At 48.4% G+C, this 25,006-nt stretch overlaps 7 protein-coding genes across 7 annotated transcripts; 4 read left to right on the forward strand and 3 right to left on the reverse strand.

Annotated features, from left to right (window-relative positions):
* Nucleotides 1-1,629: 1,629 nt before the first annotated feature.
* Nucleotides 1,630-2,914, forward strand: J7337_009132 (uncharacterized protein; the record flags this gene model as incomplete). The annotated part of the gene is made up of 2 exons (XM_044826733.1): nucleotides 1,630-2,569; nucleotides 2,616-2,914. The coding sequence occupies 2 exons, from the start codon at nucleotides 1,630-1,632 to the stop codon at nucleotides 2,912-2,914; spliced, it is 1,239 nt and encodes a 412-aa protein (XP_044679650.1).
* A 713-nt stretch (nucleotides 2,915-3,627) lies between these two features.
* Nucleotides 3,628-5,148, reverse strand: J7337_009133 (uncharacterized protein; the record flags this gene model as incomplete). The annotated part of the gene is made up of 2 exons (XM_044826734.1): nucleotides 3,628-4,354; nucleotides 4,619-5,148. 2 exons carry the CDS (start codon nucleotides 5,146-5,148, stop codon nucleotides 3,628-3,630), a joined length of 1,257 nt encoding a protein of 418 aa, XP_044679651.1.
* A 2,115-nt stretch (nucleotides 5,149-7,263) lies between these two features.
* J7337_009134 (uncharacterized protein) lies at nucleotides 7,264-8,307 on the reverse strand (the record flags this gene model as incomplete). Its single annotated transcript, XM_044826735.1, has 1 exon — nucleotides 7,264-8,307. The coding sequence occupies one exon, from the start codon at nucleotides 8,305-8,307 to the stop codon at nucleotides 7,264-7,266; it is 1,044 nt and encodes a 347-aa protein (XP_044679652.1).
* Nucleotides 8,308-10,349: 2,042 nt separating this feature from the next.
* On the forward strand, nucleotides 10,350-12,040 carry J7337_009135 (uncharacterized protein; the record flags this gene model as incomplete). Its single annotated transcript, XM_044826736.1, has 2 exons — nucleotides 10,350-11,885; nucleotides 11,936-12,040. The coding sequence occupies 2 exons, from the start codon at nucleotides 10,350-10,352 to the stop codon at nucleotides 12,038-12,040; spliced, it is 1,641 nt and encodes a 546-aa protein (XP_044679653.1).
* A 490-nt stretch (nucleotides 12,041-12,530) lies between these two features.
* J7337_009136 (putative secondary metabolism biosynthetic enzyme) lies at nucleotides 12,531-15,214 on the reverse strand (the record flags this gene model as incomplete). Its single annotated transcript, XM_044826737.1, has 7 exons — nucleotides 12,531-12,548; nucleotides 12,584-13,072; nucleotides 13,922-14,215; nucleotides 14,275-14,475; nucleotides 14,536-14,928; nucleotides 14,988-15,031; nucleotides 15,097-15,214. The coding sequence occupies 7 exons, from the start codon at nucleotides 15,212-15,214 to the stop codon at nucleotides 12,531-12,533; spliced, it is 1,557 nt and encodes a 518-aa protein (XP_044679654.1).
* A 2,239-nt stretch (nucleotides 15,215-17,453) lies between these two features.
* On the forward strand, nucleotides 17,454-19,036 carry J7337_009137 (uncharacterized protein; the record flags this gene model as incomplete). Its single annotated transcript, XM_044826738.1, has 2 exons — nucleotides 17,454-18,971; nucleotides 19,022-19,036. The coding sequence occupies 2 exons, from the start codon at nucleotides 17,454-17,456 to the stop codon at nucleotides 19,034-19,036; spliced, it is 1,533 nt and encodes a 510-aa protein (XP_044679655.1).
* Nucleotides 19,037-20,593: 1,557 nt separating this feature from the next.
* Nucleotides 20,594-23,304, forward strand: J7337_009138 (uncharacterized protein; the record flags this gene model as incomplete). Its single annotated transcript, XM_044826739.1, has 7 exons — nucleotides 20,594-20,662; nucleotides 20,714-22,058; nucleotides 22,117-22,241; nucleotides 22,291-22,384; nucleotides 22,444-22,584; nucleotides 22,643-22,875; nucleotides 22,933-23,304. The coding sequence occupies 7 exons, from the start codon at nucleotides 20,594-20,596 to the stop codon at nucleotides 23,302-23,304; spliced, it is 2,379 nt and encodes a 792-aa protein (XP_044679656.1).
* Nucleotides 23,305-25,006: the final 1,702 nt, after the last annotated feature.

Raw genomic sequence — 25,006 nt, forward strand, 5'->3', positions numbered from 1 at the left:
TCGAACTCTTGCACTGGCACCAACTCGTTCGTGATGCTAGCCCTGGGTAAGGCAGCAGCTAATGGACAAACCAATAGTGAGCTAGTTTGAGAAAGAACTTAGCCAGCACAAGGCAAGGGCAGAGGGGTTAAAATGGCCTCCTGGGGATGTCCTTGTGATGACGATGAGCCGAGAGGGTGACAAAATCTTGGAATGATTTAGCCACTGCTGTCGAATATACAAACTGCTCTGAAGGTGGAGAGACGACGTGGGTGTTTACTCTGACACCACTCGAGAAAGATGCAGAGGACAGAGCACATAAGGATATTATTTGGTCGTAACCAGCCACGTCGAGTTATCAGTGTTTTCAGTTGACAGATACCTGCCAAATAGTGTGACTAAGCAAGGTGCTTTAGTCTACCCGTCAAGATTACTATATCCGGCATTGGCTGAAGATGGCCATGAATACAAGCGAGAGCAGCCGTTATGGACCAGATGGCTGACGTTTTGACCGAGGCCTGCAGCACAAAGATGCTACAAACTCATCTCTGAAGTCTCCAGCTAGTTCCCTCGATGTGCTCTGTGGGAAGTGATGCAAGCGAAGGTCTCCTCGGGCTCAACGCGGTAAAATTCGGTAGTGCGCCTCGGTGCAATAGACAAGGTCCGAGCAACATCCGCTGGTTGGTGGCGGTATCCATCACAAGTGCTCCCCGTGGATGAGCAATGTTTACCGCCTTAAACGGCTAGCAAGCAGCGATGAGTAACGTTTTAAATGAAGTTGACGCCGAACAAGGACATCCGAGATTATTACCGTCCCTAAGGAGACCGTTGCCAAGGACTAACTACCTTGGTCTCAGAGACTAGAATCGACTAGAGTTGCCGAGGCCAACAGCTTTGGAATATGATTGGCCGGCTCGTCTAGTAGCAACTCTTAAAGTATTTGGTCATATTTTAGTAACAAGGTCACTCTTCTCGCCACAGAACTATCTTAGTGCTTACCCATATGCATTATGTCGTGGCACATAATTTCACCGGCTCCGGTGCCGAAAAGCCATGTTGTCGCCGCCGCTAAGGTCAGGAACCCCAGATTGCTAGCTCTCTCAGATGGCCTGCTTCCCCATGGGGAGTGGAGAAAATATGGATACCACGTAGTCGCCGAGTCACGGCCCGGCTGTTTGGTTCGACTAAGGTATCAGATAACCCGAAGTTACGCTGAACTACCTAACAAATCTAATAAAGAAAAGAACCAAGTCGTGATCACGCGCAGCTTCCATACTTTCCCTCATTAGGTAAAAAAGAGCTATGTCTAGAGAATGGACGATCAGTTGGTGTGCCTAGCTCCGAGGAATATTTTCGGAGATTGGTTAGGCGAATTGATGTTTTCATCATCCACGGTACAGAGGAGGTGCTCCAGCTCTTGGTAAGTAGTATGATATGTTACTTCAAGTTGTCCTTCTGGTTGTAGTTCACTGCTGGACCAGGCAACAGAAAACTAAAGCTTCTCAGGGATTTTTTTAATTTTTTTTTTCTTACAAGGCCGTGAACGAGGAGGCACTTCTCACAAAAATGAAAATCAATCTTATCCTTCAGTTTGCGGGCTGTCTGTTCTTATGTCTTAGTCCCTTTTCTTGCGGCACTCCAATCGCTGATATGGATAACCTGCATAAGAGGTTGCCGCCACTACAACCCAGTGACGATAGCTTCTATAAGGTCCCGGACAACATCTCGACTTTTGCCAACGGCGCTATTATTCGAAACCGCAAGACTCCAAGCCCAATTGCTACCATGGGTCAATTCCCGCTCAACTTGGCCAACGCTTATCAGATTTTGTACAAAACCATGGACGGCCAGGATCAGCCTACGGCTACAGTTTTGACTGTTCTTGTTCCGCATTTCGCAGACACTCGCAAGATCCTGTCCTACCAAGTTGCCGAGGATGCTTCAAATATTAACTGTGCGCCATCCTATGCCTTTCAGTTGGACACTGATCCGGGGAATAATGTGCCGCAATCTGAGCTACTGCTTATACAAGCTGCACTGGAGAAGCAGTGGATCGTCATAGTCCCTGACTTTGAGGGCCCCAACGCAGCCTTTCTGAGCAACAAGCTTGGTGGACAAGCCATCCTCGACGGTATCCGCGCCGCGCTCAAGTCTGGATCGTTCACAGGCGTCGTTGGGGATAATAAGCCTACAATCACCATGTGGGGATATTCTGGCGGCGGCCAGGTGAGCATGTGGGCGGCTGAGTTACAGCCAGTATATGCCCCTGAACTTAAGATCGCTGGCCTCGCTGCTGGTGGTGTTATCAGTAAGATCTCAACGGTTCTAGATATGGTTAATGGTAAAGCAAGTGCAGGACTGATCGCCTCGGGGGTGCACGGGCTCAGCCACCAGTATCGCGACCTCAAGTCTATACTTAACAAGAATATCCGACCTGCTTCACTAGACAACTATACCAGGGCTGACGTCCAGTGCTCATCAACAAATCTTGCTTATTTTGCTGGCGCAAACATTATGGCATGGTTTAAGGATGCTGGCCTGATTCTTCAGGACAAAAGAGTCGAGGCCATTATAACCGCTAATGACCTCGGTCAGCGCGCCCCAAAGATACCAATGCTTATATACAAGCGCCCAAGACGAGATCAGCCCTATTTCTGAGGCTGATGTGCTCATTGCGTCTTACTGCGCTAGAGGCAGCATCATCCAGTACGAGAGGGACCGCACGGCCAATCACTCGCTGATGGCTATCGCTGGAGCACCTACAGCACTATCGTGGCTTGAGGACAGGATGGAGGGCCGCCCAAACCCCAACACAGCGTGCAGCATATACACAGTAGAGTCTGCATGGCTCGACCCGCAAGCTCTCCTGGGCTTACCCTGGTTCATTCTGAATGCTCTCTTAGATTTGCTCGGTAAGCCTGTCGGTGTTCTATAAGGTGCTTTTACTCAATGTATGAGGTTTCCCCATCATTTGCAAATAAATCATAGTATGGGCTAGTCTCTGGTAGCACAGGATGTTAGAATTACTAATTTACTTATATAGTAATGCTAGATCATTGCAGGCTCAGTAACAAGGCCCAGAGTAACTGTGGAACTCCCGTAGCATCAGCGCTTAAATAAATGGGTGTACAGATTTTAGGATGCTTGCAAGGCTGATAGATATTGTCAACACCACCAGACTGCTCATGCTATCAGTTATTCCTGGCCCAACTTACTTCCAACAAAGTTAGCTTTGAAGAGCTGTCTACCCTGACTAGGAACTAGGAACTTGTCTCAAATATTGTTCACCGTGCTGGAAAACTGTTGGCTTAGGTCATGTCCAATAAGGCAAATGTATTCCAAATTCTGTAGTTTAGCTAAGGGCCAAGGGCTGAAGACTTCTTGTAGGGCTGCGACTTCAAGATAAAGTAGTACAGACAATCTATCAGACGCCTCCAGACATCGTCATTAATCTTGTTTTTTTTTCATGTATATTAATGACACTAACTTGCTTATAACAGACTTCTTTGATTTGGTTATGTTTCTAGTATCTACCATACCGGACCAAATGCCAACTATCTGAACTAATTACATCTTGCTATTTCCAATTGAGACTTGTGGCTGAGAGCTTGAATCAGCAGTGAGAACTTGCAACTTAGCATCTTGCTATCAATTACCAACTGCAAACTCAAAAGCCCAAGCAGTGTTCTTATCTGCATCTGTCTGGTAAACAGCAAACGTCACGGAGTTTCCAGAGTAGGTATGCGAATACACTCCTCGATCAGTGGGGGCTGAGACTCCTCCATAGTGGCCATTATCAACAAATCCATAAGTATGGATAGCAAGACTACCTGAAGTTGGGAGACCCACGGAGCTGAGATTGTTGATGGTGATATACCAGGTGCCAGTGATGATGTTTACACCGGTTAAAACGCGAACCTTGTCTTTTCCGATAGTTGCATACACGTCTAGCTTCCCGTCCCCACTGCCAGTCGTAGTGGCTCGAGTGCCGGTCATGTTGAGGTTGTAGTACTTGTAGACTTGGTACTCGCCGTTGGGGACGTACCCTCCAGCAGTGCAGCTGTTGTCGTCGGACTTGCCTAGCAGAGACGCCATGAAGTCGTGCAAGTGGCATCCGCTAAGCCAGTTTCCGCGAAGCCCGATGTAGTTGTATCGCTCCAGACGTGAAATCCACCAGGCTGCACCTGTCGCAACCTGCTGCGAGAAGGTGGCGTATTCGTTGATGTTGACTTGGTTGTCGGGTGCATTGTACTGCTGACGAAGTGCTTGCCAGTTACCATGGTCATTGGCCACATCGCCGGGCTCATCATGCCACGTCCACTGGTCGGGAACTACCTTGTTCGCGATGACGTATTTCACAAATGCCACCCACCAACTATTTGAGGTCGAAGGCTGTCCTGCACTGGAGGGACCAACTAGCGGAACATTATTGAATGCGGAGGCTGGTAGAATTGCTAGGGTTAGTAGACTCTCTCTGTGTTAAACCCATCAAGACGTACAAGATCGAATGCGTTTGTAAGTGCGATTCCACATCTGCAAATATTGATCTTGGCTGCGTTTCCAAAAGTAGCCATCTGCTCTGTGTGTGCTGTGTCAGAACTAATACTGGCCTGTATCGTAATACAAATATTTCACTTACTCGTTCCAGATGTCAATATCCAAGCCATCCAGCATGTTGTTAGATTGCAAGTCACCAAGCAGTTGGTTCAAGAACTTGTCATAATCTGTCCAATCGCCATTATCGCCAGGCCAGGCCGTGGTTGAGGTTGCATGGTCAGTGCCCCAGATATCATGGGGTAAGAGCTGGAACCTGGCACCAAACTTGCGAGAGGTCAGATAGTTCTGCTTGGTCGAATTGAATCGTGCGGTATAGGCTTGAAGGCCCTGGACCCAGCCGCCCTCGCTCATCTGTGCGCCTCCGGCACGGGCATAGTTGAAGCCCATGTCGGTGTAAAAGTGATCAGGGATCTGACTTGGGGATTGGCCAAACCCGGAGTCAGGAATGCCGTAGATAAATCCAGAAGCCAAGTGCTTCGGCGATCCACGGCCCTTGGAGAGGTCGACTGTAGCCGTGTTGGATGATGTTTGGCGGCGCTCAAGGGCGGATGAAAGGCCCAGCTGAGGTAGCGCTGCCAAGGCCAACAAGCCGCTGATAGTCAGACGCCGCATAGTTACAAGGAGGTGTCGACCTTGAAGAGGATGTAAGATACTGAGATTGGAATGAGTAGTGAATACTCTGTTGTAATGTAGAAGGTTGAACGAGAAGCCATAGAGATGTGTTATGGAATTGAAAGCATACTTATACTTTGACAAATTAGTGGCGTCACGGAACTCGGCAGCTTAGCTGGTTCCCGCATCGTCTACCCCATGGGGGCGGATGAGGCGTCCGGCATTGCTTCAGAGGCGTGAAGGCCAAGAGTACTTCCATGGCTCTGTAGCGATGCTCAGTAAGGCCCCTCTAGTCTGCCTACTCTAAAAGGCCCGGCCCAAGTCAATATGTCTTTCCGGTGGGAGGCTTCAGTCTACTGGAGGATTTATGTTTAGTGGGGAAAGTCCGGTGGGAGGAGCCGGGAGAACACCAGGGTCTGCACTCGCATCATTAAACAATCCAAGGGTAATAATATAGCGGGGTAATTCAAGAGAAGTTTTCATGCGTTCCAATCGTTTCGCAAACTTTGTCTGAAGGTGGGATGACCCAGATTGGTGCCCGTTTTGTTGATCTTTTATGGCAGAATAAGAACAGACCGAAATGGCAAAGGCATATGTGACTCCATTTGGCTTGGTATCTTTGCCCAATGCTTCGCTAATGTGCTTTGCCTAAGTCGCGGACCCGGGCCTGAGCACTGAGGGCAAGAAGGAATGCAAGTTAAAGTGTCTCGGCAATACAGCAGCTTGTCGAAGATATAAAGCTAATAACGACTGACGGCAGTGTATATGAATATTAATAAGTTACAGATTCACTGTGCTCGACTAGTTCATATAGGCGTCTCAGAAATATAAATTTAAAGATTTATTTAATACAAAAACATATCGGGCCAACCCGCACTATAACGACAGCACAGTCAGCCGTCTGTTTTGTCACTAGTGTCAAAGCCGATGAGGCATTTCTCTAAGCTGCAAAGTATCAGGCTTCTCGCAATTTGTAGATTTCTATTAGTGACGCAGCCTCCTCTTCAGTACAGATGCATATGCATGAGGTAATGCCAAGGCACGTGAAATACCAGCTTTTACTAGCTCTGAGCTCTGCACAAGTGCCTTGTTTTAAGTTGGCCAAGTCCAGTCACTCGTATGTTTTTGACTCGTTATCAGATCCTTTTTAATCCTTATCCCTGAGAAGAATTTGCAGACCTCGCGAATTGGCCAGTCAGGAGAGCAGAAATGGGCAGATAAGTCTCAGCCTGTCGATCCCAAATGATCCTTCGCATATCTGGATCCACAGCCCCATCTCAGCTTATTGAGGATGCAATAAATGATGTCATGAAATTGCCAGGCAGATGCATATAGCTCTTCTACTTGAGGAATAAAATCAGGGCGTCTTCCGCGAATCTGTCAACTCTCTACGGCTTCAACAAACAGAACACGAGCCAGTACTCCTCATCTAAGTTTAACAGGCCACCGACGGTCCACTCAATATGAAGGTACATTACAAGAAGCTTCCATGCTCAGCACTAACATTACAGTTCTCTCTTATCCTTTGTGCTATTATTCCTTTAGTCTACGGATGCAATGGCCCTCGGGAAGTTGGGTCGAACCCTAACTGTCTAGGCGGAACATACACGGACTGTGCGGCTGAGAAACAATCTCTATGCACTCTCGAGTGCTTCAACCAGCCACCTGGACAATGCACTACTGGTTGCACAACGCGGGCTCAACAAGAGTGTCAGAGAGATTGCATGGCGATCAACAACTGTGATGACTGTATTGAGCACCTCTTGATCATGGGCGGAGCAGAGTCAGCTGCACTGGAAGCTTGCTCGCAGCCAGGTATGCACCTGATTGAAAGTCCCATGATGAACCCACACCAAGCTAATGAAACCATAGGGGACTCTTACTACTGCAACTGCGATTGATCTATTGCAGACTTTGAGCGCTGTACGCAATGGATCAAATGTACAGAGATTCTGAAGCGCCTTCAAAGAATATCATAGCAGCATCTGTTGTACACTCATGTCACAAGATAGAGCAATGCACAGCAGAAAGTTCAACGGAGCAAGAGCAAGACGACGTGGACAAAGCCACTCACAAGTTCATTTCCCAACTAAACTAGTATAAGTCGTTATTGATCTATTTGCCGTCCTTCAAGTAGCCGAAAGATAGGGTGGGACGGATGAAACCAGCCTCCTCGGGGAAAACACCGTAGTCCCAGACGGTGTAGAAGTTCCTCAGGAAACGAGAGCCAATCAAGGCAAATCCCTCAGCGCCAGAATCCATTGGCGGCCAGCAAGCATCGTCTCTGTTGGCAAAGCCAGGAAGAGCCAGTTGATCGCCAGTGATGTTGAGGAACTTGCTGTCTCCGTAGTAGCCAACCTCGAAGGCAATAGACCAGTCCTTGGTGAACTCGCTACACAGGGGAATGTGCTCGCCCTTGAGAATCGCCGTCCAATTCATGCCGATGGATTCGTAAATCTCCTCGATCTTGGACTCGGGAACAGTGATACCAGAAGCTCCAGTATCAAATACAACAGAAATATCAAGGTCAACCTTGGTCTTGTTCGCAGAGCAGTTCTTTCCCTTTCTTGAGGCTGTAGTGCTGTGGAGAACGGATCGCCAGACATCGTAGTCGTTGAGGTTGGTGTTAATAGGAATCTCGATCAAGTCGCCATCGATGTACTCTTTCTCCTTGGACCCTCCCAGGGTGAGGACACCCTTTCCTGCCTTGCCGTGGGTATCATCGCCGTCTTCTCTCGAATAGTAAAGACCGAATCGGGGTTCGTCCATCTTCTTCTCCGCCATAAGAGTCTCGAAAACGGGTGTAGCGCCGCCATCAGTGATGCTGCCAAAGGCCATTCCCATGAAGCCTGCAGCGGCCAGCGCAGACCAGTTGCTCTCGTTGGCTGCAATAAACTTGGATTGCCAAGTTAAGCCATCTGCCTCAAAGCGCTCCTCCACGGTCGGACCAACGACCTTTCCTCCGAGATAGTCAATGGAAGCGGACTCTCCTGTGTATTTGCCAGTAGAAGATGCGGTGAAGTTATATCCGACTCGGCCCTTTCTGGAATGAAGACACTCTGTGGCGCACTCGCTGTCGATCATCCAAGTTGAGGCACTTCCAGTGTCAAAGAGAAGGAGGAAGTCCTGCTCAGGCTTGCCGACGCCGACCTTGACCATTTTCTATCAAAGTCAGTTTTCGTCTGTGCAACATAATTTGATCAACATACATAGCCATCCTCAACGTATATGGGCATGTCCAAGACGGCAGCTGAGGCGGCGCCAGAAGGGTCGAGGTGGCCAAAACGGCCGAAGCAAAACGAGCGATAGAACCCATCGTTGTATGAGGTCGATGATTAGGTCGACGTAATGCGAAAGGGGCGGGATGGTCGTTCATAAATTGTAGGTTGTTGCGATATCTTATAGGCAGAATGCCCCATGTGACGTACTGTGCACAGAACGAGACTAACTGGCTAGTGACCCCATAAACACGAACTAATCTCGGTTGTTGTGGCTATTATTAGGATGAGCAAAGCTAAAGTACGGTATTGACTTAATATCCCTTGCATAGTTTGAAGTTATGCGCTTCACGATCCGTTCATACATAGATCCAGGCCCATCATAGCCGAAAGCCTCGAATTATCTCTCACCGCATCGCTTCATCACTCACAGCAAAGTCCCAGACCAGCAGTCTGTTATATACTCGATTCGAGCACAGGCCATGGGCGAACGAAAGCCCGGCGCATGAAGTCAGACATCGTATATTAAAGGAACTAAGCCAATGAATGATCTAAGAAACACTAAACAGATAAATTGTCCATCTGTTACAATAGTCTTACTGATATTTAATTAATAGAGAGAGGATCGGATATTCAGTGCATGATGTTTTTGAGACATGCTAATGAACTTAGCGTTTGGGCAGTCTTGGCTTAATACGAGAAATCAGGGTTTTTTAGTGGGCAGGCTGGCAGGATCCCGGTGTAGCCGGAGATGCCGAGGCTTGGATCCCGTATCGGGGGTCACCGCTTCAGGGTAGCAAAATCTGTATTTAAATCTTGGAAATATACTGGTAGTCTCAGTATGCTTTCTATATTATCAAAAATATATAAGAGGCTCTTGTATTATGAGCTACGTAACTATAGTTTCTGAGAAAAAAGACAAACAGACTTGTTTGCATATAAATATCATGCTGCAGTAATAATTGGCGAAACAAATTTGGTTTACGTTATGTGACAGACGCAATTCAATACGCGAGCACAATTTTCCATCTGACGAGACATTTTTTCTCGCAGACCGCGCGACAGCGATGTAGATATCTCCTTGGGCTTTTACTGATACAACCTGAGCGAGAACCTATCCGAGAAGCAACTGATGTTCGATCTAGTGTTTAAACTTTCCGTGATTCAAGACATACGTCATAATTGCGTATCTGCCCGTCTAAACATTTGACCTAGCTTTAAGACATTACGCGTATTATGTGCTAGAATCGTGCATTGCAGCGCGATGTGCAAAGGCAGCCTGAAAAAAACGCGAATCTGAAAACCGGCTTGAATGCCGAAGTTAAAATTTAAGGAAGACGCATAAACATGGTATGATTGGTGGGATTCAAGCATCTCCGTCTAAGACAAAAGTGTCCAATCAATAGCCGACATTAGTCTCGGCAATGGCAGCGAGCATACTTGTTCTAGAAAGGTTCGAAACCTACTTCTCACCGCTCTAGCCGTCTTTGGACACCATTTCGTCTGATTAATCATGACAAACAGTGAGAATTTGCAAGCCGACTGGGATGCGACCTGTCAAACTTGGCCCCAACACAGTGCTTGAGGGACATGACGAGTGTTTCACGGCAAACCCGGACCACCTCACCTGACTAATGTAAACACTCTATCTTATCAAGAATTAGCTTGGAATATGGAGTCAAATCGGCAAACTATGAGGATCTTAACTCATTGTAGCATGAATCAGCTACCATAGCACCCACTATCTGCCCGGCGTTATTGCGTAGGCAGTATAGATTATCGGCCTTGGTTAACGAAAATACCTTGGTTTGTCTCCATCGATGAAACCTCATGAGCTAACGGTCTCGAAATCTTACAATGGGGCGACAAGATCGGGTTTTCAGCACCCAACTTCTTAAGAAACCCGATTCCCTCGCCATCGATTGACAATCCCATGCCACTCGTTATCAATCTATTAGGTGGATCGTCATTTTTAGGCTCATCATGCTCTTCTCATCTCTTTCGGGCGTGTCTGCCCTTACCCTGGCCGCTCTCACGTCACCAGCCTCATGCAAGCTCGCGGATTCTACCTACGATTACATTGTTGTCGGTGGTGGCCCCGCTGGCCTGATCACAGCTGAGCGACTCTCAGAGGCCAACAAGAAGGTACTGCTTCTCGAGCGGGGACATGGTCCAACCGTCGCGACTGGATCCAATCGCACTCTATCTTGGGACTCCTCCCTTACCCCAATCGACGTCCCTGGTCTCTCATCTGCCGTTGGTGGACTTGATATATGGAACGAGTATATGTGTGATGACACTGCTGCATTGGCCGCATGCGTTCTTGGTGGCGGTGTCACCGTCAACTATATGGTCTTTGTGCATCCTCCTGCTCGCGACTTTGACGACAAGTGGCCTAAGGGTTGGAAGTGGAAGGATGTTGCACCGGCAGCTGAGAGACTATATGCTCGCAACCAAGGCACTCTAGTCCCCTCCAAGAACAACGAGCGATACGACCAGGGACTCTACAACACTTTGTCTGGCTTTTTCGATAAGCTGGGCTGGAAGTCGGTTGACATGATTAAGCAGCCTAACGAGAAGCACGAGGTTTACAGCTGGCCATCCTGGAATGTCAAGAATGCCCTGCGAGCTGGGCCTGTCAGGACTTATCTCCCCCTTGCTCAGAAGCGAAACAACTTCACTCTTCGCATGGGCTCCAAGGTCATTCGCGTTGTCCGATCTGGCTCACGAGCGACCGGCGTCGAGGTTGAAACTGCTACAGGCAAGAAGGAGATTGTCAAGCTTTCCAAGAACGGTCGCGTTGTTCTTTCTGCTGGCGCCCTCACAACTCCTCGCCTGCTGTTCAACTCGGGCATTGGCCCTAAGAAGCAGATCCTGACCGCCAAGAAGACTGGTGTCACTCTTCCTGCCGAGAGCTACTGGATCAGCCTTCCTGTCGGCGAGAACCTCATGGACCATCCCATCTTCACCTTCACTGTCAAGACTGGTGGTGCTTGGGGCATGCTCGACACCGACAGTGTCTTGAACGGCACCGATACCAAGAACATCGATCTATACGAGAAGAAGTCCTCTGGAATCCTGACTCAAGGCCGCCATCGCATGATCTTCTTCAGCTCCAACAAGGGTTCCGATGGTGTCACTCGATACTTCCAGGGATCGTGTGCAGCTGGAGGTGATGGCATCGCTTCTATCAAGGTCTACATGACCCACGGTCTGACATCTACCGGTGTTCTGGGTATGACCAAGGAGGGCAAGACTGTCATTGAGAAGTCTCCTTACCTGCAGACAGATGGAGATGTCGAGGCTGCAAAGGCTTTTGTTCAGGACATGGTTGAGAAGATCACCAAATCTCAATCTGGATTTGTTCTTCAGAAGGAGACCAACGCCACAGCTATTATTAAGGCTGTTACCAGCGGAAACCACTATGCTGGTACTACCAAGATGGGTACTGATGATGGGCGCAAGGGAGGCTCTTCTGTTGTCGATACTAACGCCAAGGTATATGGCATGGACAACCTTGTAAGTGTAACTTGTCACTTCCTCCCAGTCTACTTACTAATCATACCCAGTTTGTCTCTGATGCTGGCATCCACCCCGACCTTCCTACTGGAAATATCCAGACTATTGTCATGGTTGCTGCCGAAGCTGCAGTTGCTAAGATCCTCGCTTGTTAAAGAACCTCGGGTTTACATAGGATAAATAAGAACCCTGGGAAATACAAAAAGCAGAACTATTAAAAGTTGTACTTTTAAAATATTTTTCACTACTTTTAAAAAGGAAATTATACTTAAAATCCTAAATCTTAATATAATCTAAGTATAACTCTTACACATATCCCAACTCCTCCTCCCTTCAGCTAAATGCCATTCTGTAAGTGATTTCAGCAGTTTAGGATCGATATTTCGGTTCGCTTTCATGAAGATGGTCTCATAAGGATGGATATTGGAGCCAAAGTAACGGCCATTAAAAAGCAAGTCGCCCACTCCATCCGCATGGCAATCATATCGGAACCCTTTCGATTTATGGAATGCCTCCATCATAGCGTCCACATCGTACCCCGCTGCGATGATCATTTCTGCCGTCCCAACCTCGGCATGGACGGCTGAGTGCCATCCGTCATAGCACGAATGGTAGGCCACTGGGGCCCCGGCCGCCCCAAAGCCGTCAGCAGGCGATAGGGTGCTAGAATTAGGGAATAGGAGAAGTTTCATACCCACCGAGTCCGTTGCCCAGATCATGCTCTGGATGTGGAAGCGAGGCATACAGTTTGCCGACATCCCCACCAGCTTAACCTTTTCGTTGATCCTGTCTAGGTAGAGGTCTGACCAACAGGCACTCTTGCCTTGAGCCCAGTATGGGAGGAACGGTCCACGAATACTTGCATTCATGGTAATGAAGCGACGATAGTGTGTCCAGAGACTATTTGTTCTTAAAACTTCACCGTAGGCGCCTAGATCAAAACATGTGTTGTTCCGATGTACGACACGGATGTTGGGCGCGTCTGGGATGAGCGAATCGGCGTTGGTCTCTCCATTGAAGATAAAGACAAAGTCGGCAGCACTATGTAGGCCTATAGCAACAAAATACTCCAGATTGGCGCGGGCAACTTCGGACTCCGCGTAGGCATAGAGTATCAATGGTCGGTCGTAGTTAGGTACCCCAGTAGCCTGTATGATTGGCTTCGAGTAAATCGTATCGAAAGAAGCCTGTACTTAGAACTTAGTAAGTGAAATGGGACTGAGTCGGGTGCAGTGTTCGTAAGAAGCCTCGAGATCATGTCGACGTACCCAGATGCTATCACGGTTGGCATTCAAGACGAAAACAAGAAGCCATATCGATATAATAACGCAGGAAGCTGATAGAAGGGATTTCGTCGGTGGAATCCCTAGGCGGCTACACATCTGGAGCGGCTGTTGCATTAACTGAAATCACTAAATGACAAGCTTTACTGTGTAATGCAAGTGCCGGGGCGGAAACCAGGAAAAAACGAAGTTTTACAGAGCTATTAAATACCTTGAGCGACAGGTACAGAGAAAACTTTATTACAGCGAGCGACAAGCCTGATTGAATTTCTGGTCAAATCGCGCCTTAGCAAATTTGGGTTGGGTTAGGTACATAACTCCTCTGTAGTACACCAATTTATAGCTCTTGCACCTGGCAGAAGTGGCCATGTAGCTTACATTCTGTACGAGACATGTACTCTGTACTAACCTTATAATAAAGCTTAGTAAGGCATTTAATCCCCTGGAGGGTGAAAGGGATTGCCTAGTTTAGCTAGCTTGCCTATTTAGATAGGGTTAGCAGTTCTTACTAGCTTAATAAATAAATTAAAGTTTAACCCTTTAATATGCAGGGTTTAGCAGGGATAGTTTAAGGGAAGCTAATAGGCTTTATGAATAACCTGTTAGTTAGTCTTTGATAGGGTGTAAATGTTAAGGAATCTAAGCTTTATAAAGGATTTTTATAAATATATAACAGTAGTACTATTGGAACGTATTTGAGATAATCTTATTGTTTAAAAGATTGTCGTAGCATCTAAGTAAATTGTCTCAGACACTTTTAACCACCTCGATGCAGACCTTGCCGAAATGCTTCATGCTCTCCAAGTATTCGAAAGCATCTCTGGCCTCTTCAAGGCTAAAAACCCGCCCATCAATCACTGGCTTAATATTGTTAGCTTCGATTGCACGATTCATCTCCTCAAATTGCACGCGAGGGCCCACGTATGCAATACGTGTAGTGCAGAACCTGAAAAACATATCCATGAGAACTGGCTGCTCTTTAGGGTGAGTTCCAGCTCGTACTCCAACGACAGAGATAAGTCCGTCCATCTTCACGGCTACGAAAGACTATCAAATTCCAACACGTCAGCGGTAGCACATCAAAAGCATGAGAGAGGACCTCGTACCTGTTTGAGAGTCGCTCCGCCTCCGATTTCGACCACGATGTCAACTCCCTCCTTTCCGGGCGTAAGAGCCTGCGCTTGAGCACCCCAGTCCTCAACTTCGCGATAGTTGATTACATGGTCAGCCCCCATCTCTTGAAGCTTTTTGGCCTTTTCGGCCGAAGACGTGGTCGCAATGACTTTGGCACCAGCTGCCTTGGCGAACTACAGTCCAAGTCAGTATGGTGTCCTCTCCTCTGGTCAATATAGGGCACTGAGACTCACAAGGATAGCAAAGGTGCTTACACCGCCAGTACCCTGCGTAAGAACCCACTGTCCCGGGCGTAGAGGGCGCCCTTGGGTGCCGAACAGAGCGTTCCAGGCAGTCAGCCCCGCCACCGGCAACGTGCTACCCTCAATAAAGCTGAGGTTGCGTGGGAGAGCAATTGCGTATTGTGCTGGAATAACGACACATTCTTGCAGGACACCATGGTACGCTTTTCCCAAAAGCGCGCCCATGTAGTGCGGCTTCATCGGACCAGCAAGATGTGCTCCGTTCATGATTGTAGTGACTCTGTCGCCGATCTGGAAGTTCTGGACATTAGACCCGATGGCTATAATAACCCCAGATCCATCCGAAACGGGGACGACATCTTTCAAGGAATCTTCGTCATGGCCCTAAAAGTATGTTAGATATGACTCGAGGTGCATGAGGATACAGAGGGGCAGAGACAAACCCTAGTAGTACCAACGTCGTGGTAGTTCAAGGAAATAGCGTGAACTGGATTGACGTGAGTAGGAAAGAAAATGACAGGAACAAAGTAAATGACTTGAGTGATCTCTTACTCTTTATCATGACGTCGTTGGGCCCAAGCTGAGGGATAGGCGCCACCTGCCTCTCAAGCCCGGACGGGCCATCGAATCGCTTGACTACCCACTGTGTCGAGTTTTGCGGAAGAGACATGTTTAAAATGCATTTATAGATGTTTGTGTCGGGCAAGCAGCCAGCAGTGGACAGGACTCTATTTAAATACTTAACTTCATCCTGGAATCATCGGCCATTGAAGCTGCTCCGAGACTGCGGACTGTTCCCTGTCTCTCTTGAGAGCTGTGAAAGGGCAGCGTGAATCATCATTGGTCAGGAGCCGGACACTAATGCAGCTTGCTTAGGTATGGAGAGAAGCTAGTTGTGAAATTACAAGTGGTCTGTCGCTAATGCAGCATGCTTGGAACAAAGCCATATACATACGATAAATAAGTCGGTTCTGAATAAAGCCCGGAGTAGCCAGTGCCCCGGATTCATGCTTGGCGACAACGTAACCATCATTGGCCAAAACGCTGACGCTAATGCAACCTGCTTAGAAATACTAACTTAATAGAGCTAGCTCGTTCCAACCCGAGCTCATTGTGGACCCTCAAGTCTCGCCAGAAGTTTCACGGCATAATCAGCGAAGTGAAGAAGGAGTTTCTCAAACTCAGCGGCATTCCCAGCTCTTGAGTCTGACAAATTCTAGTTCGCAGCAAGCTACTGTAGCCATGGAGTATCCAGCCAACATGGCTGCCGCCCCTCCCATCAGGTTGAGTGACATGGCACAACGTAGAGAGATACGTACCGCAAGCGAGGACTGGACTGGCATAACAAGCACTGCTAAGAGACGGAAGCTGCAGAACCGCTTGAACCAAAGGGCATATGGTGAGCATGGGTTGGTTTTAGAAGCTGTGCACCTGCTTATACTATGGTATCGCAGAAAGAAGAAAAGCGTCAAGGCGATCGGCATCAATACAGCCAGAGCAAGGCAGCATACCTCGTTACGCTACCATGGCCACGCCGGATGCACCGGAACAATCTACTACTCAATACTTGACTTTGGTAGAACATCCCGCAGGCTACACGCCTAAATCGGGCTGTGTGCTCCTCCGCCCGGACGCCCAAGGCGCAATTCGCCAGTTCGTCAAAAAGGCCTATGAAGATTATGTGCTAGGCTGCCCGCAGCCATGGTATCTGTCAACTCTTATCCAGGTTAACGTCTTCAACGCCCTTGCACAGAATGGTATAGCACTGGGGTTCTCAGACCGTTGGCAGAGAAAAGGTGTCATCTCGCCCTTCTCTATAATCGGACCATTGGAGCCTTGTGACTCTTACCCAGTAAATCTTCAACCAACAGCCTTGCAAAGGACTGTTCCCCATCATCCGTGGATCGACCTTTACCCGATCCCCAAAATGAGGGATAACATCCTGCTCTCACTACAACACCTGGATAAGGACGAGCTATGCAGCGACCTGCTCGATGTTAAGCCTGGCTTGGATGACAAGCCGAACCTCGTAGTTTGGGGAGATCCTTGGGATATCCGTGGATGGGAAGCAAGTGCTTTATTTATACAGAAATGGGGGTGGATGTTGGAGGGATGTCGAGATATCCTTCAAGCTACTAATTACTGGCGTGAGAGCCGAGGAGAAGGCAAAATACTTTTCTAGAGGGTAGATAATGAATTTGGAATGTAGTGTTCCTTGTCGCTGCAGATATCCATCTGAGACTCATTGGTTCGGCATTTACGTATCCCTATGCTCACTGTCGAAGCTTGCATTCAATAAATCCCTACTGATTCTTAGTAGCATACCACTAACAGCCATGGATAAACTGTGGTAAACGCTTTCTGTATGTCTGACTCATCTGCCGAGGCGCAAGAGCAACCGAACCATTCTTCAAGCTGTTATTCCTTTGTGAGTCATAAAGAAGTATATCGAGCCTTGGAATGAGATGGGGCTCTTGGCTATCGGCGATTTCGGGGTACTAAATCTAAATGATGTTTGCTCGCCGCGATGGTAGCTTCATGATCTGACGTTTTGTGGAGGCATGTCAGGGTGGCGAAGAAGCTAATGACAACATTGGCTAAGACTTACCAAGGCAACTATAATAGCCAGGAAAATTTCGCAGAAATTTCGGGCCATTTATGTATGATTGTTTATGTCATCAAACTCAGAAACCTCCGGCTGTGAACGTGATTGCCATCGTATGATGTTTCGACGCAGAAACTAGATCGCCGTACCAGGAAATCAGCGCTAGATTCGGTGTTTACTTTATACTGCGATTTGTTAATTGAAAACAGAAAGCAGCAATAAAAAGGTTCTAATTCTGCTAATCATCAGACTCATATTTCCTCTCAAGAATTCTCAACTTCTAATCATATTAACATATTCTGAGATGCCTCGGAGAATTATTATTATTGGTGGCGTTGCGGGTGGTATGTCCGCGGCCACCCGTCTTCGGCGTCTTGACGAATCAGCCATCATTACTGTATTCGAACAGGGAGCTTATACCGGCTTCGCCAACTGCGGCATCCCCTATGCGCTGGGCAAGGTTATTGAGCATGACGAAGAGCTGATCCTACGCACACCAAATGACTTCAAGCAGCGATTTAACATCGATGTTCATCTTCGCGCTGAAGTCATCAATATCGATCGTGCAAAACATTCGGTCAGTGTACGGACTGAAGGAGAAGATCGGATCCATCAATTTGTATACGACAAGCTCATCCTTGCCCAAGGCGCCGAGGCATTTCGCCCTCCATGTGCTGGGGCGGAATTGGACAACATTGCCACAATGCAGACAATCGCTGACCTCCAAAAGGTTCACGATTTGCTGTCAGATCGCAATGCTAAGCATGTGTGTGTGATTGGAGCCGGTTTCATCGGTATCGAGGTTGCTGAGAACTTGCGAAAGCTCGGACTCGATGTTTCAATTGTCGAGTATGGATCGCATGTCTTTCCGCCTATTGATGGCGAGATGGCTGAAATACTTCACTCAGAACTCCGCGGCAACGGCATTCAGTTATTTCTGAACGAGTCAGCCCAGAAGATCGATAAATCCCAAGTCATCTTATCTAGTGGACTCGTGCTACCCGCCGACCTGGTGATTTTGGCTGCAGGTGTCAGGGCCAGAATAGGTCTGGCAAAGCAGGCAGGTTTAGTAATGGGTGCGACCGGAGTCAGCGTCAACACTCACATGCAAACCTCTGACCCTGATATATATGCAGTCGGGGACATGGTTGAGACGCAAAACAAGATCATGGAAAAGCCGGCAATGCTCGCCCTGGCTGGTCCCGCCAACAGACAAGGCCGAATGGCGGCTGACCATATCTGCGGCAAAACGGTGAATTACCGTGGAAATGTTGGCACATCTGTTTGTAAGATATTCGGTCTGACTCTCGGCTTTGTCGGACTTTCGTCCCAAGCACTCCGTCAACTTGGTCATGATCCTCTTTCAATCACGGTGCATCCTCCTGACCATGCAGGATATTTCCCAGGCTCACAGAACATGACTATCAGACTTGCCTTCCAGGAGGAAACAGGGCATATAATGGGAGCACAGATTATAGGCAAGGGCGGTGTTGACAAGAGAATAGACGTGCTGGCGACAGCAATGCAGTTTGGCAGCACTGTCTTTGATCTCGAGCATCTTGAGTTGGGATACGCGCCACCATATGGCTCGGCAAAGGATGCAGTCAATATGGCTGGCTTTGTGGCATCTAATGTTCTTCGCGGAGACTGTAAGATTGTCCAAGCTGAACAGCTTACCAGAGAAAAATTCGACAAACTGCAAGTTGTGGATGTCCGCTCTCCCGAGGAATTTGCTCGTGGTCATCTTCACCAGGCAGTCAATCTTCCGCTCAATGACCTGAGACATCAGTTGGCCACGCTGGACAGTTCAAGACCAACTCTGGTATACTGTCAAGTTGGTTACCGCGGCTATTTGGCTTATTGCATTCTCAGACAGCTCAGGTTTGATGTCGTTAATCTGGACGGGGGCTTTAAGACTGTAATTCAAGGAGGATATCAATCCTTATGTAGTTAAAACTTGGTTCTAAATTGAATACACTAAAAAGGGTTAATTAGTCTTGTATCCGCGTTTTGCGCCCTGGACTATTTATCTCTATGCGCCAAGCTGATTGCGGTGGCTGGTTTAGGCATAACAGTCTTTATAGCTTATACTCGCATTTATACATATGCCCTTTGTGCTCCAAACTAGGTTGGCCCTCCCAGTATACTGTATAAGTCCCTGGGTAGCTGGAATAGTCAACGGTGCACTTTATACAAGTGTGAGAAATGTGGACCTTGGGGATGGCGTTGGCCCCTGTAGGACTTGAAAACAATTTGAATTGACTGGGCAGCGACACAAGAGTCATAAGGAAGCAACCCTCATCAACCATCGCGCTAGCTGCAACGAAACCGTGGCCAATACATACTGTTGTTATCAACAACTGTGGTCAAGTCCAGAATCCATTCCTAAAGCAGCCCAAATCTTCTCACCTTTAGATTCTCCGACTGCACGGTGGACTGACCGGGAAATATGCACGGGGCTCGCATGAGCACAAACACGCGTGAGATCTCTTGCCAAGGCTGACGGCAATTATGGCGCCAACGTTACACTGTAAGTGCAGAGTACCTTGGGTGGTGGGGGTTCACCGTCAATCTGACTGGCTGTGCCTGAGCAGGGGAGCCCACTCCCGGAGCATCGTGCCGCTGAACCACTATCAGATGATTGCGGGGAGAAAAGGAGCACTAACCTCCGGCACCCGCTTCTGGAAATCACGGACCTTGCATGTACGCATTGGGCAATATAACAATCTTGGGTGAAGGAAGCACGTCAAAAAGGGTCTGACCGAAGATACGGCAGAACTACGTGCATAAGGGTATGAGCCATCAAATTCGAAATGCCAGTGTTCTGTAATTACTAGCAGTGCTATTTCGAGTTGCTAGATCTGATAGCTAATGCTTGTATCGCGCACCTTACTCACTCGTTCGGCTCTTGTAGAATGAAGGACCATGAGTTTGTTTGGGTTAGAGGAACTGCCGTCGCAGATTGATGGTAAGCATAAAGATAATGTTGGAAACAAGGCCCGGATCTCCGTCATCAACTGGGGAAAGGGATAAGGTTCGTTTCATCCGTCACAGACCCCTGCTAGGGCACACCCTGTTTTGTTCTCCTTCGGAGCGTACAATGTAGCATCTAAATACGGCATCGGTCCTTGGTCATTTTCGACTGCCTCATGGCTAATCATGGCTCCCTTCGATATATGAAGGCGCCTTCTGCCCTGCTTTTCTAGTCTAGCCACGGGCTTCACCAATCGTCGACCGGGGATTCGTCATCATGATTTTCTACCGCTCGCTATGGCTTCTAGCCCTAACGCCTCGTGAGTCTCAAAGTGTTTCGCTTCGGCAGTTTTAGAGTGCTGACCTTGAGAAGTTACCCAGTATGTGTCTGCACAACAATCAACGCCCGCGTCCTATACCGACCCTGACACTGGGATCGTGTTCGACACATGGACTGCATCCGGATCCCGCATGACTTTCGGCTTCACTTTCCCCGAGGATGGCCAGACCACAAACGCCGATGAGTTCATTGGATACATTGTAAGGCACTATTCGGTATCGATAGCTCTACTTCTCTGACCATGTATACAGAAATGCACGACTCCCAGCGGCAAGGGCACCGGATGGTGCGGTCTCTCCTACGGCGGACCCATGACAAACTCGCTCTTACTCATGGCCTACCCTCACGATGGCGATATTCTCACGTCCTTCCTCTGGGCCAACGCCCAGGTCGAGCCTGTCCCGTACAAAGGCAAGGCTACTCTGACCCAGATCTCTTCCAGCATCACTGCGGATGGTTTTACTCTTATCTACCGCTGCCAGGGCTGCACTTCCTGGTCCCAAGACGGGAACTCGGGTCAACTAGCTACTACATCTTCGATCGCCGTCCTCGGCTGGGCTCATAGCACCACGGATGTGATTGATCCCGAGTGTCCCCGTGAGGCCAGGATGCTCCAGCACGAAACTCAGAGCATCTTCGGTGGCCAGCTCACCAGCAACGCTTTCAATGGTGATTATGACAAGTGGGCTAAGCTCGCCACTAAGGTTGTCGATGGCAACTGCGATGGCGGTAGCACGCCAACTTCTACCGCTACTGCTGAGCCTAGCTCTACAGCTGCACCTACTGGTACCCCCGTCCCGGATGAGACATACGATTACGTTGTTGTCGGCGGTGGTGCTGGTGGTCTCCCCATCGCCGACCGTCTCAGCGAGGCTGGCAAGAAGGTTCTTCTCATCGAGAAGGGACCTCCATCTTCAGGCCGTTGGGGCGGTACTCGTAAGCCAGACTGGCTTGGAGGCACCAACCTAACTCGCTTCGATGTTCCAGGCCTATGTAACGAGATCTGGGCAGACTCTTCCGGCATTGCCTGCCCCGATACCGATCAGATGGCTGGATGTGTTCTCGGTGGAGGCACCGCCATCAACGCTGGCCTGTGGTGGCGTCCCAATCCTCAAGACTGGGACTTCAACTTCCCCGATGGCTGGAAAGCCAAAGACATGGCCACCTACGAGCAGCGTGTTTTTGGTCGCATTCCTGGTACACGTTACCCATCAATGGATGGCAAGCTGTACCTCGACCAGGGTTTCAAGGTTGTCGCTGGAGCACTTAACAAGGCCGGTTGGAATGAAGTCAACGCTCTTGAGAAGCCGGGTGCAAAGAACCGTACTTATACCCACCCGCCTTTCATGTTCTCCAATGGTGAGCGAGGAGGGCCCCTTGCTACCTATCTCGTCTCTGCCAAAGCGCGGAACAACTTCAAGTACTGGACCAACACCCAAGTCAGACGTGTCGTTCGCTCTGGTGGTCACGTAACCGGCCTTGAGGTCGAGCCCTTCTCTGGCGCTGGGTATGTCGGTACCGTCAAGCTCACTCCCGAGACTGGCCGTGTTGTTCTTGCAGCTGGCACTTTCGGTAGTGCCAAGATCCTACTTCGCAGTGAGTCTTCTCTTCACATATACTGTTAGAGTTTGTTAGTTCTAATCATGCTTCATAGGTGGTATTGGCCCAGAGGACCAGCTCAGCGTTGTCGCCAACTCTAGCCGCGATGGTGGCTCCATGATCGCCAAGGAGCAGTGGATCAACCTGCCTGTTGGTTACAATCTCGAGGACCATACCAATGTAAGCGCATATCGCGAGTAACACGATTGCCCGGCTAACAGTATGACAGACCGACACTGTTATCAAGCACCCCAGCGTTGTGTTCTACGACTTCTATGAGGCCTATGACAACCCAATCCCCTCGGATAAGAACAAGTACTTGGGTCAGTATAAGTGATCTTTATCTTCTGTAGCTGAACCATCAAGACTGACTTGGAGGCAGATGCACGCTCTGGTATTCTCGCTCAAGCTGCTCCCAACATTGGCCCAATCATCTTTGACGAGATTTCTGGTGCTGATGGCCGCGTTCGATCTATGCAGTGGACTGCTCGCGTGGAGCCCAGTCTCGGTGAGACTAGCAACAGTAAGTACACCTTGACAACCAATGCAATTTACTAGACCAGACCTAACTCATAAACCAGAGTCCATCACCATTAGCCAGTATCTCGGCCGTGGTGCCAAGTCACGCGGGCGCATGACCATCACCAGCGCTCTTAACACGGTTGTCTCTGGTAACCCATACCTCAACGACGCGGAAGACAAGAAGGCTGTTGTGAAAGCCCTCGACAACCTTCGCAAAGCTCTTTCTGGTGTGGAGGGTCTAGAGTGGCTTCAACCCGCTCCAGGTGTCACCTCCCAGAAATACATCGATGATGTAAGTGGTCCATGACTGTTTGCTGGCATTCAAGGCACGGTCTAATGATATGTATAGATGGTCGTTTCGTGGAGCAACCGCCGTGCCAATCACTGGATTGGAACCAACAAGCTCGGCAAGGATGACGGTCGCTCAGGTGGAACCGCTGTCGTTGACCTCAACACCAAGGTCTATGGCACTGACAACCTCTTCGTCACTGACGCTTCTATCTTCCCAGGCATGGTCACCACCAACCCGAGTGCGTACATCGTCACTGTCGCTGAAAGGGCCAGTGCCGCTATCCTAGCCCTTCCCGTCTCCAAGGCCCAGGGGCAGTACCAGCAGTGCGGTGGCAATGAGTGGACCGGGAGCATGCAGTGTGGCAAGGGCTTCTATTGCAAGGTTCTTAACCCGTTTTACTCTCAATGCTACCCTGACTCCAAACGATAAGGCTGGAAGGTGCAGGACATCTTGAATGGTGCTGTCAGGTAGTATCAGCTTGAGGAATAGCCAAGCTTTCCTACTAAGATAGGGTGAAGTCGATAGAAATTACACTGCATTAGGCAAACCGTTTTGTATATACTTTACTACAATTCTAACATCCTGATACATAATAACAAGCTCCCAGCTTATAAAGTTGATTGAGCCTTCTCGATTCCTTTGTAGCACGAGCTCCATCATCCCCGCGAGTAGTCGCCATAAGAGGACAGTCGCACGCATAACGGAGCGTCGGAGGCTAGTTGCCCGCGTTCAGCAGTCTCGTTTCGGTAGCTCTCGGAGGCATGATTTTTAGTGCCGATTGCCCAAAACGCTTATTCTACAGGCTCATCTACGCGCTGAGTGGAGCTTGGTCATACTTATCCCTTTTGGAGAATGTCTATCTGAACAAAGTATACGAAGCTATGATGGTTATTCGTGGGAGTTTGGCCATAAGGGTTATAACTGCCGGACAATCCACGGAGCCAATACTGTCAACGTCCAATGAAACACTAGATGAAGTCTGGGAGGGAGTGCTATTCGATGTAGAGGTAAGCCTGCTTGGGTTTATTATCAGCAACTTAAGTTGCAGATGATGTAAATATCGCCTGCTATCGGTCTGGGGTAAGCTTCATTATATCGATATTAGTTGCAGGGGCGAGAACGTGTTCTTTATGAGGTATATAAGTATTTGGGGACTCGTGATAGCTTCGGGCACTACCGCTATATATATGGTTGTTGAACTCGATATTACTGAGTATAGTTGTGTCTGGCGTTGAGTAGAATATCTTTTGCCTCCTGCAGCTCTTATACTTAAGACTCTAAGGAAATCACATGCCAGAGGCTGGGTAGGTATTGCAGTCGTTGGCCGACAATAATTAGAGTTTAGGTAAGTTAAGGACCAACATACATAAATCTTTAGTAAAACGAACAATCCTTTAAAATAAATTACCGCAATAGCAACTGAGCAGCCCGTGTTCTTAAACAAAGGCCTATATATTAATTTAACTTTAACTTTAATCTTACTTAATACTAGTCTATAGTATACTTGTTAAGCTGAGAGAGTAAAGTCAGCATTACTATAGCAAGAGGGCGTAACAAGTAATCCGTACTTGGTATAAAGATATAAGTAATGTCTCTATTTAGATACAGGAAGCACCTTCAGGTGTTCATACACTGCGGATGCAGCGGATCGTGTTCGGAACTCGGCACGCCAAGTTGGGTGATACGTTCGATTTCGCAGGTAAAGTCCATATGCATGTTGGTTGCTATCTTCCCATTGAGGAATATGATCTGATTCAAGCTTGCCGAAAGCCGCGTGTAATGGGGTTATTGGACACTGATCTCGTACGGAAGTTTACGAATCTTACAACTTGTCGAGCCATATTTTGATGGCTAGTCAATGGGCTATGTGCTGTTGGGTCGAAGGGGACTTCTCGAGTTGACACAGACACGAGGGCGCTCTTGAAAAGTCACAACAGTCCTGGAGCTCGCTAGTTTAGCCAATTGAAGATTCAGGGGCCAATTCGTGTTACGTAACTATCACGTGACATCACTAATGTAATTGAGGTTATTTAAAGATAAACCCAAGCCCATTGTTCGGTCTTTATCTATCACAATTCAACGCGACTTAACATTCAATGAAGTCCTCTCTAATTATGTCTCAATCTAATCC

Source organism: Fusarium musae, chromosome 6, assembly GCF_019915245.1.
Source record: "Fusarium musae strain F31 chromosome 6, whole genome shotgun sequence".
Taxonomy (NCBI): domain Eukaryota; kingdom Fungi; phylum Ascomycota; class Sordariomycetes; order Hypocreales; family Nectriaceae; genus Fusarium; species Fusarium musae.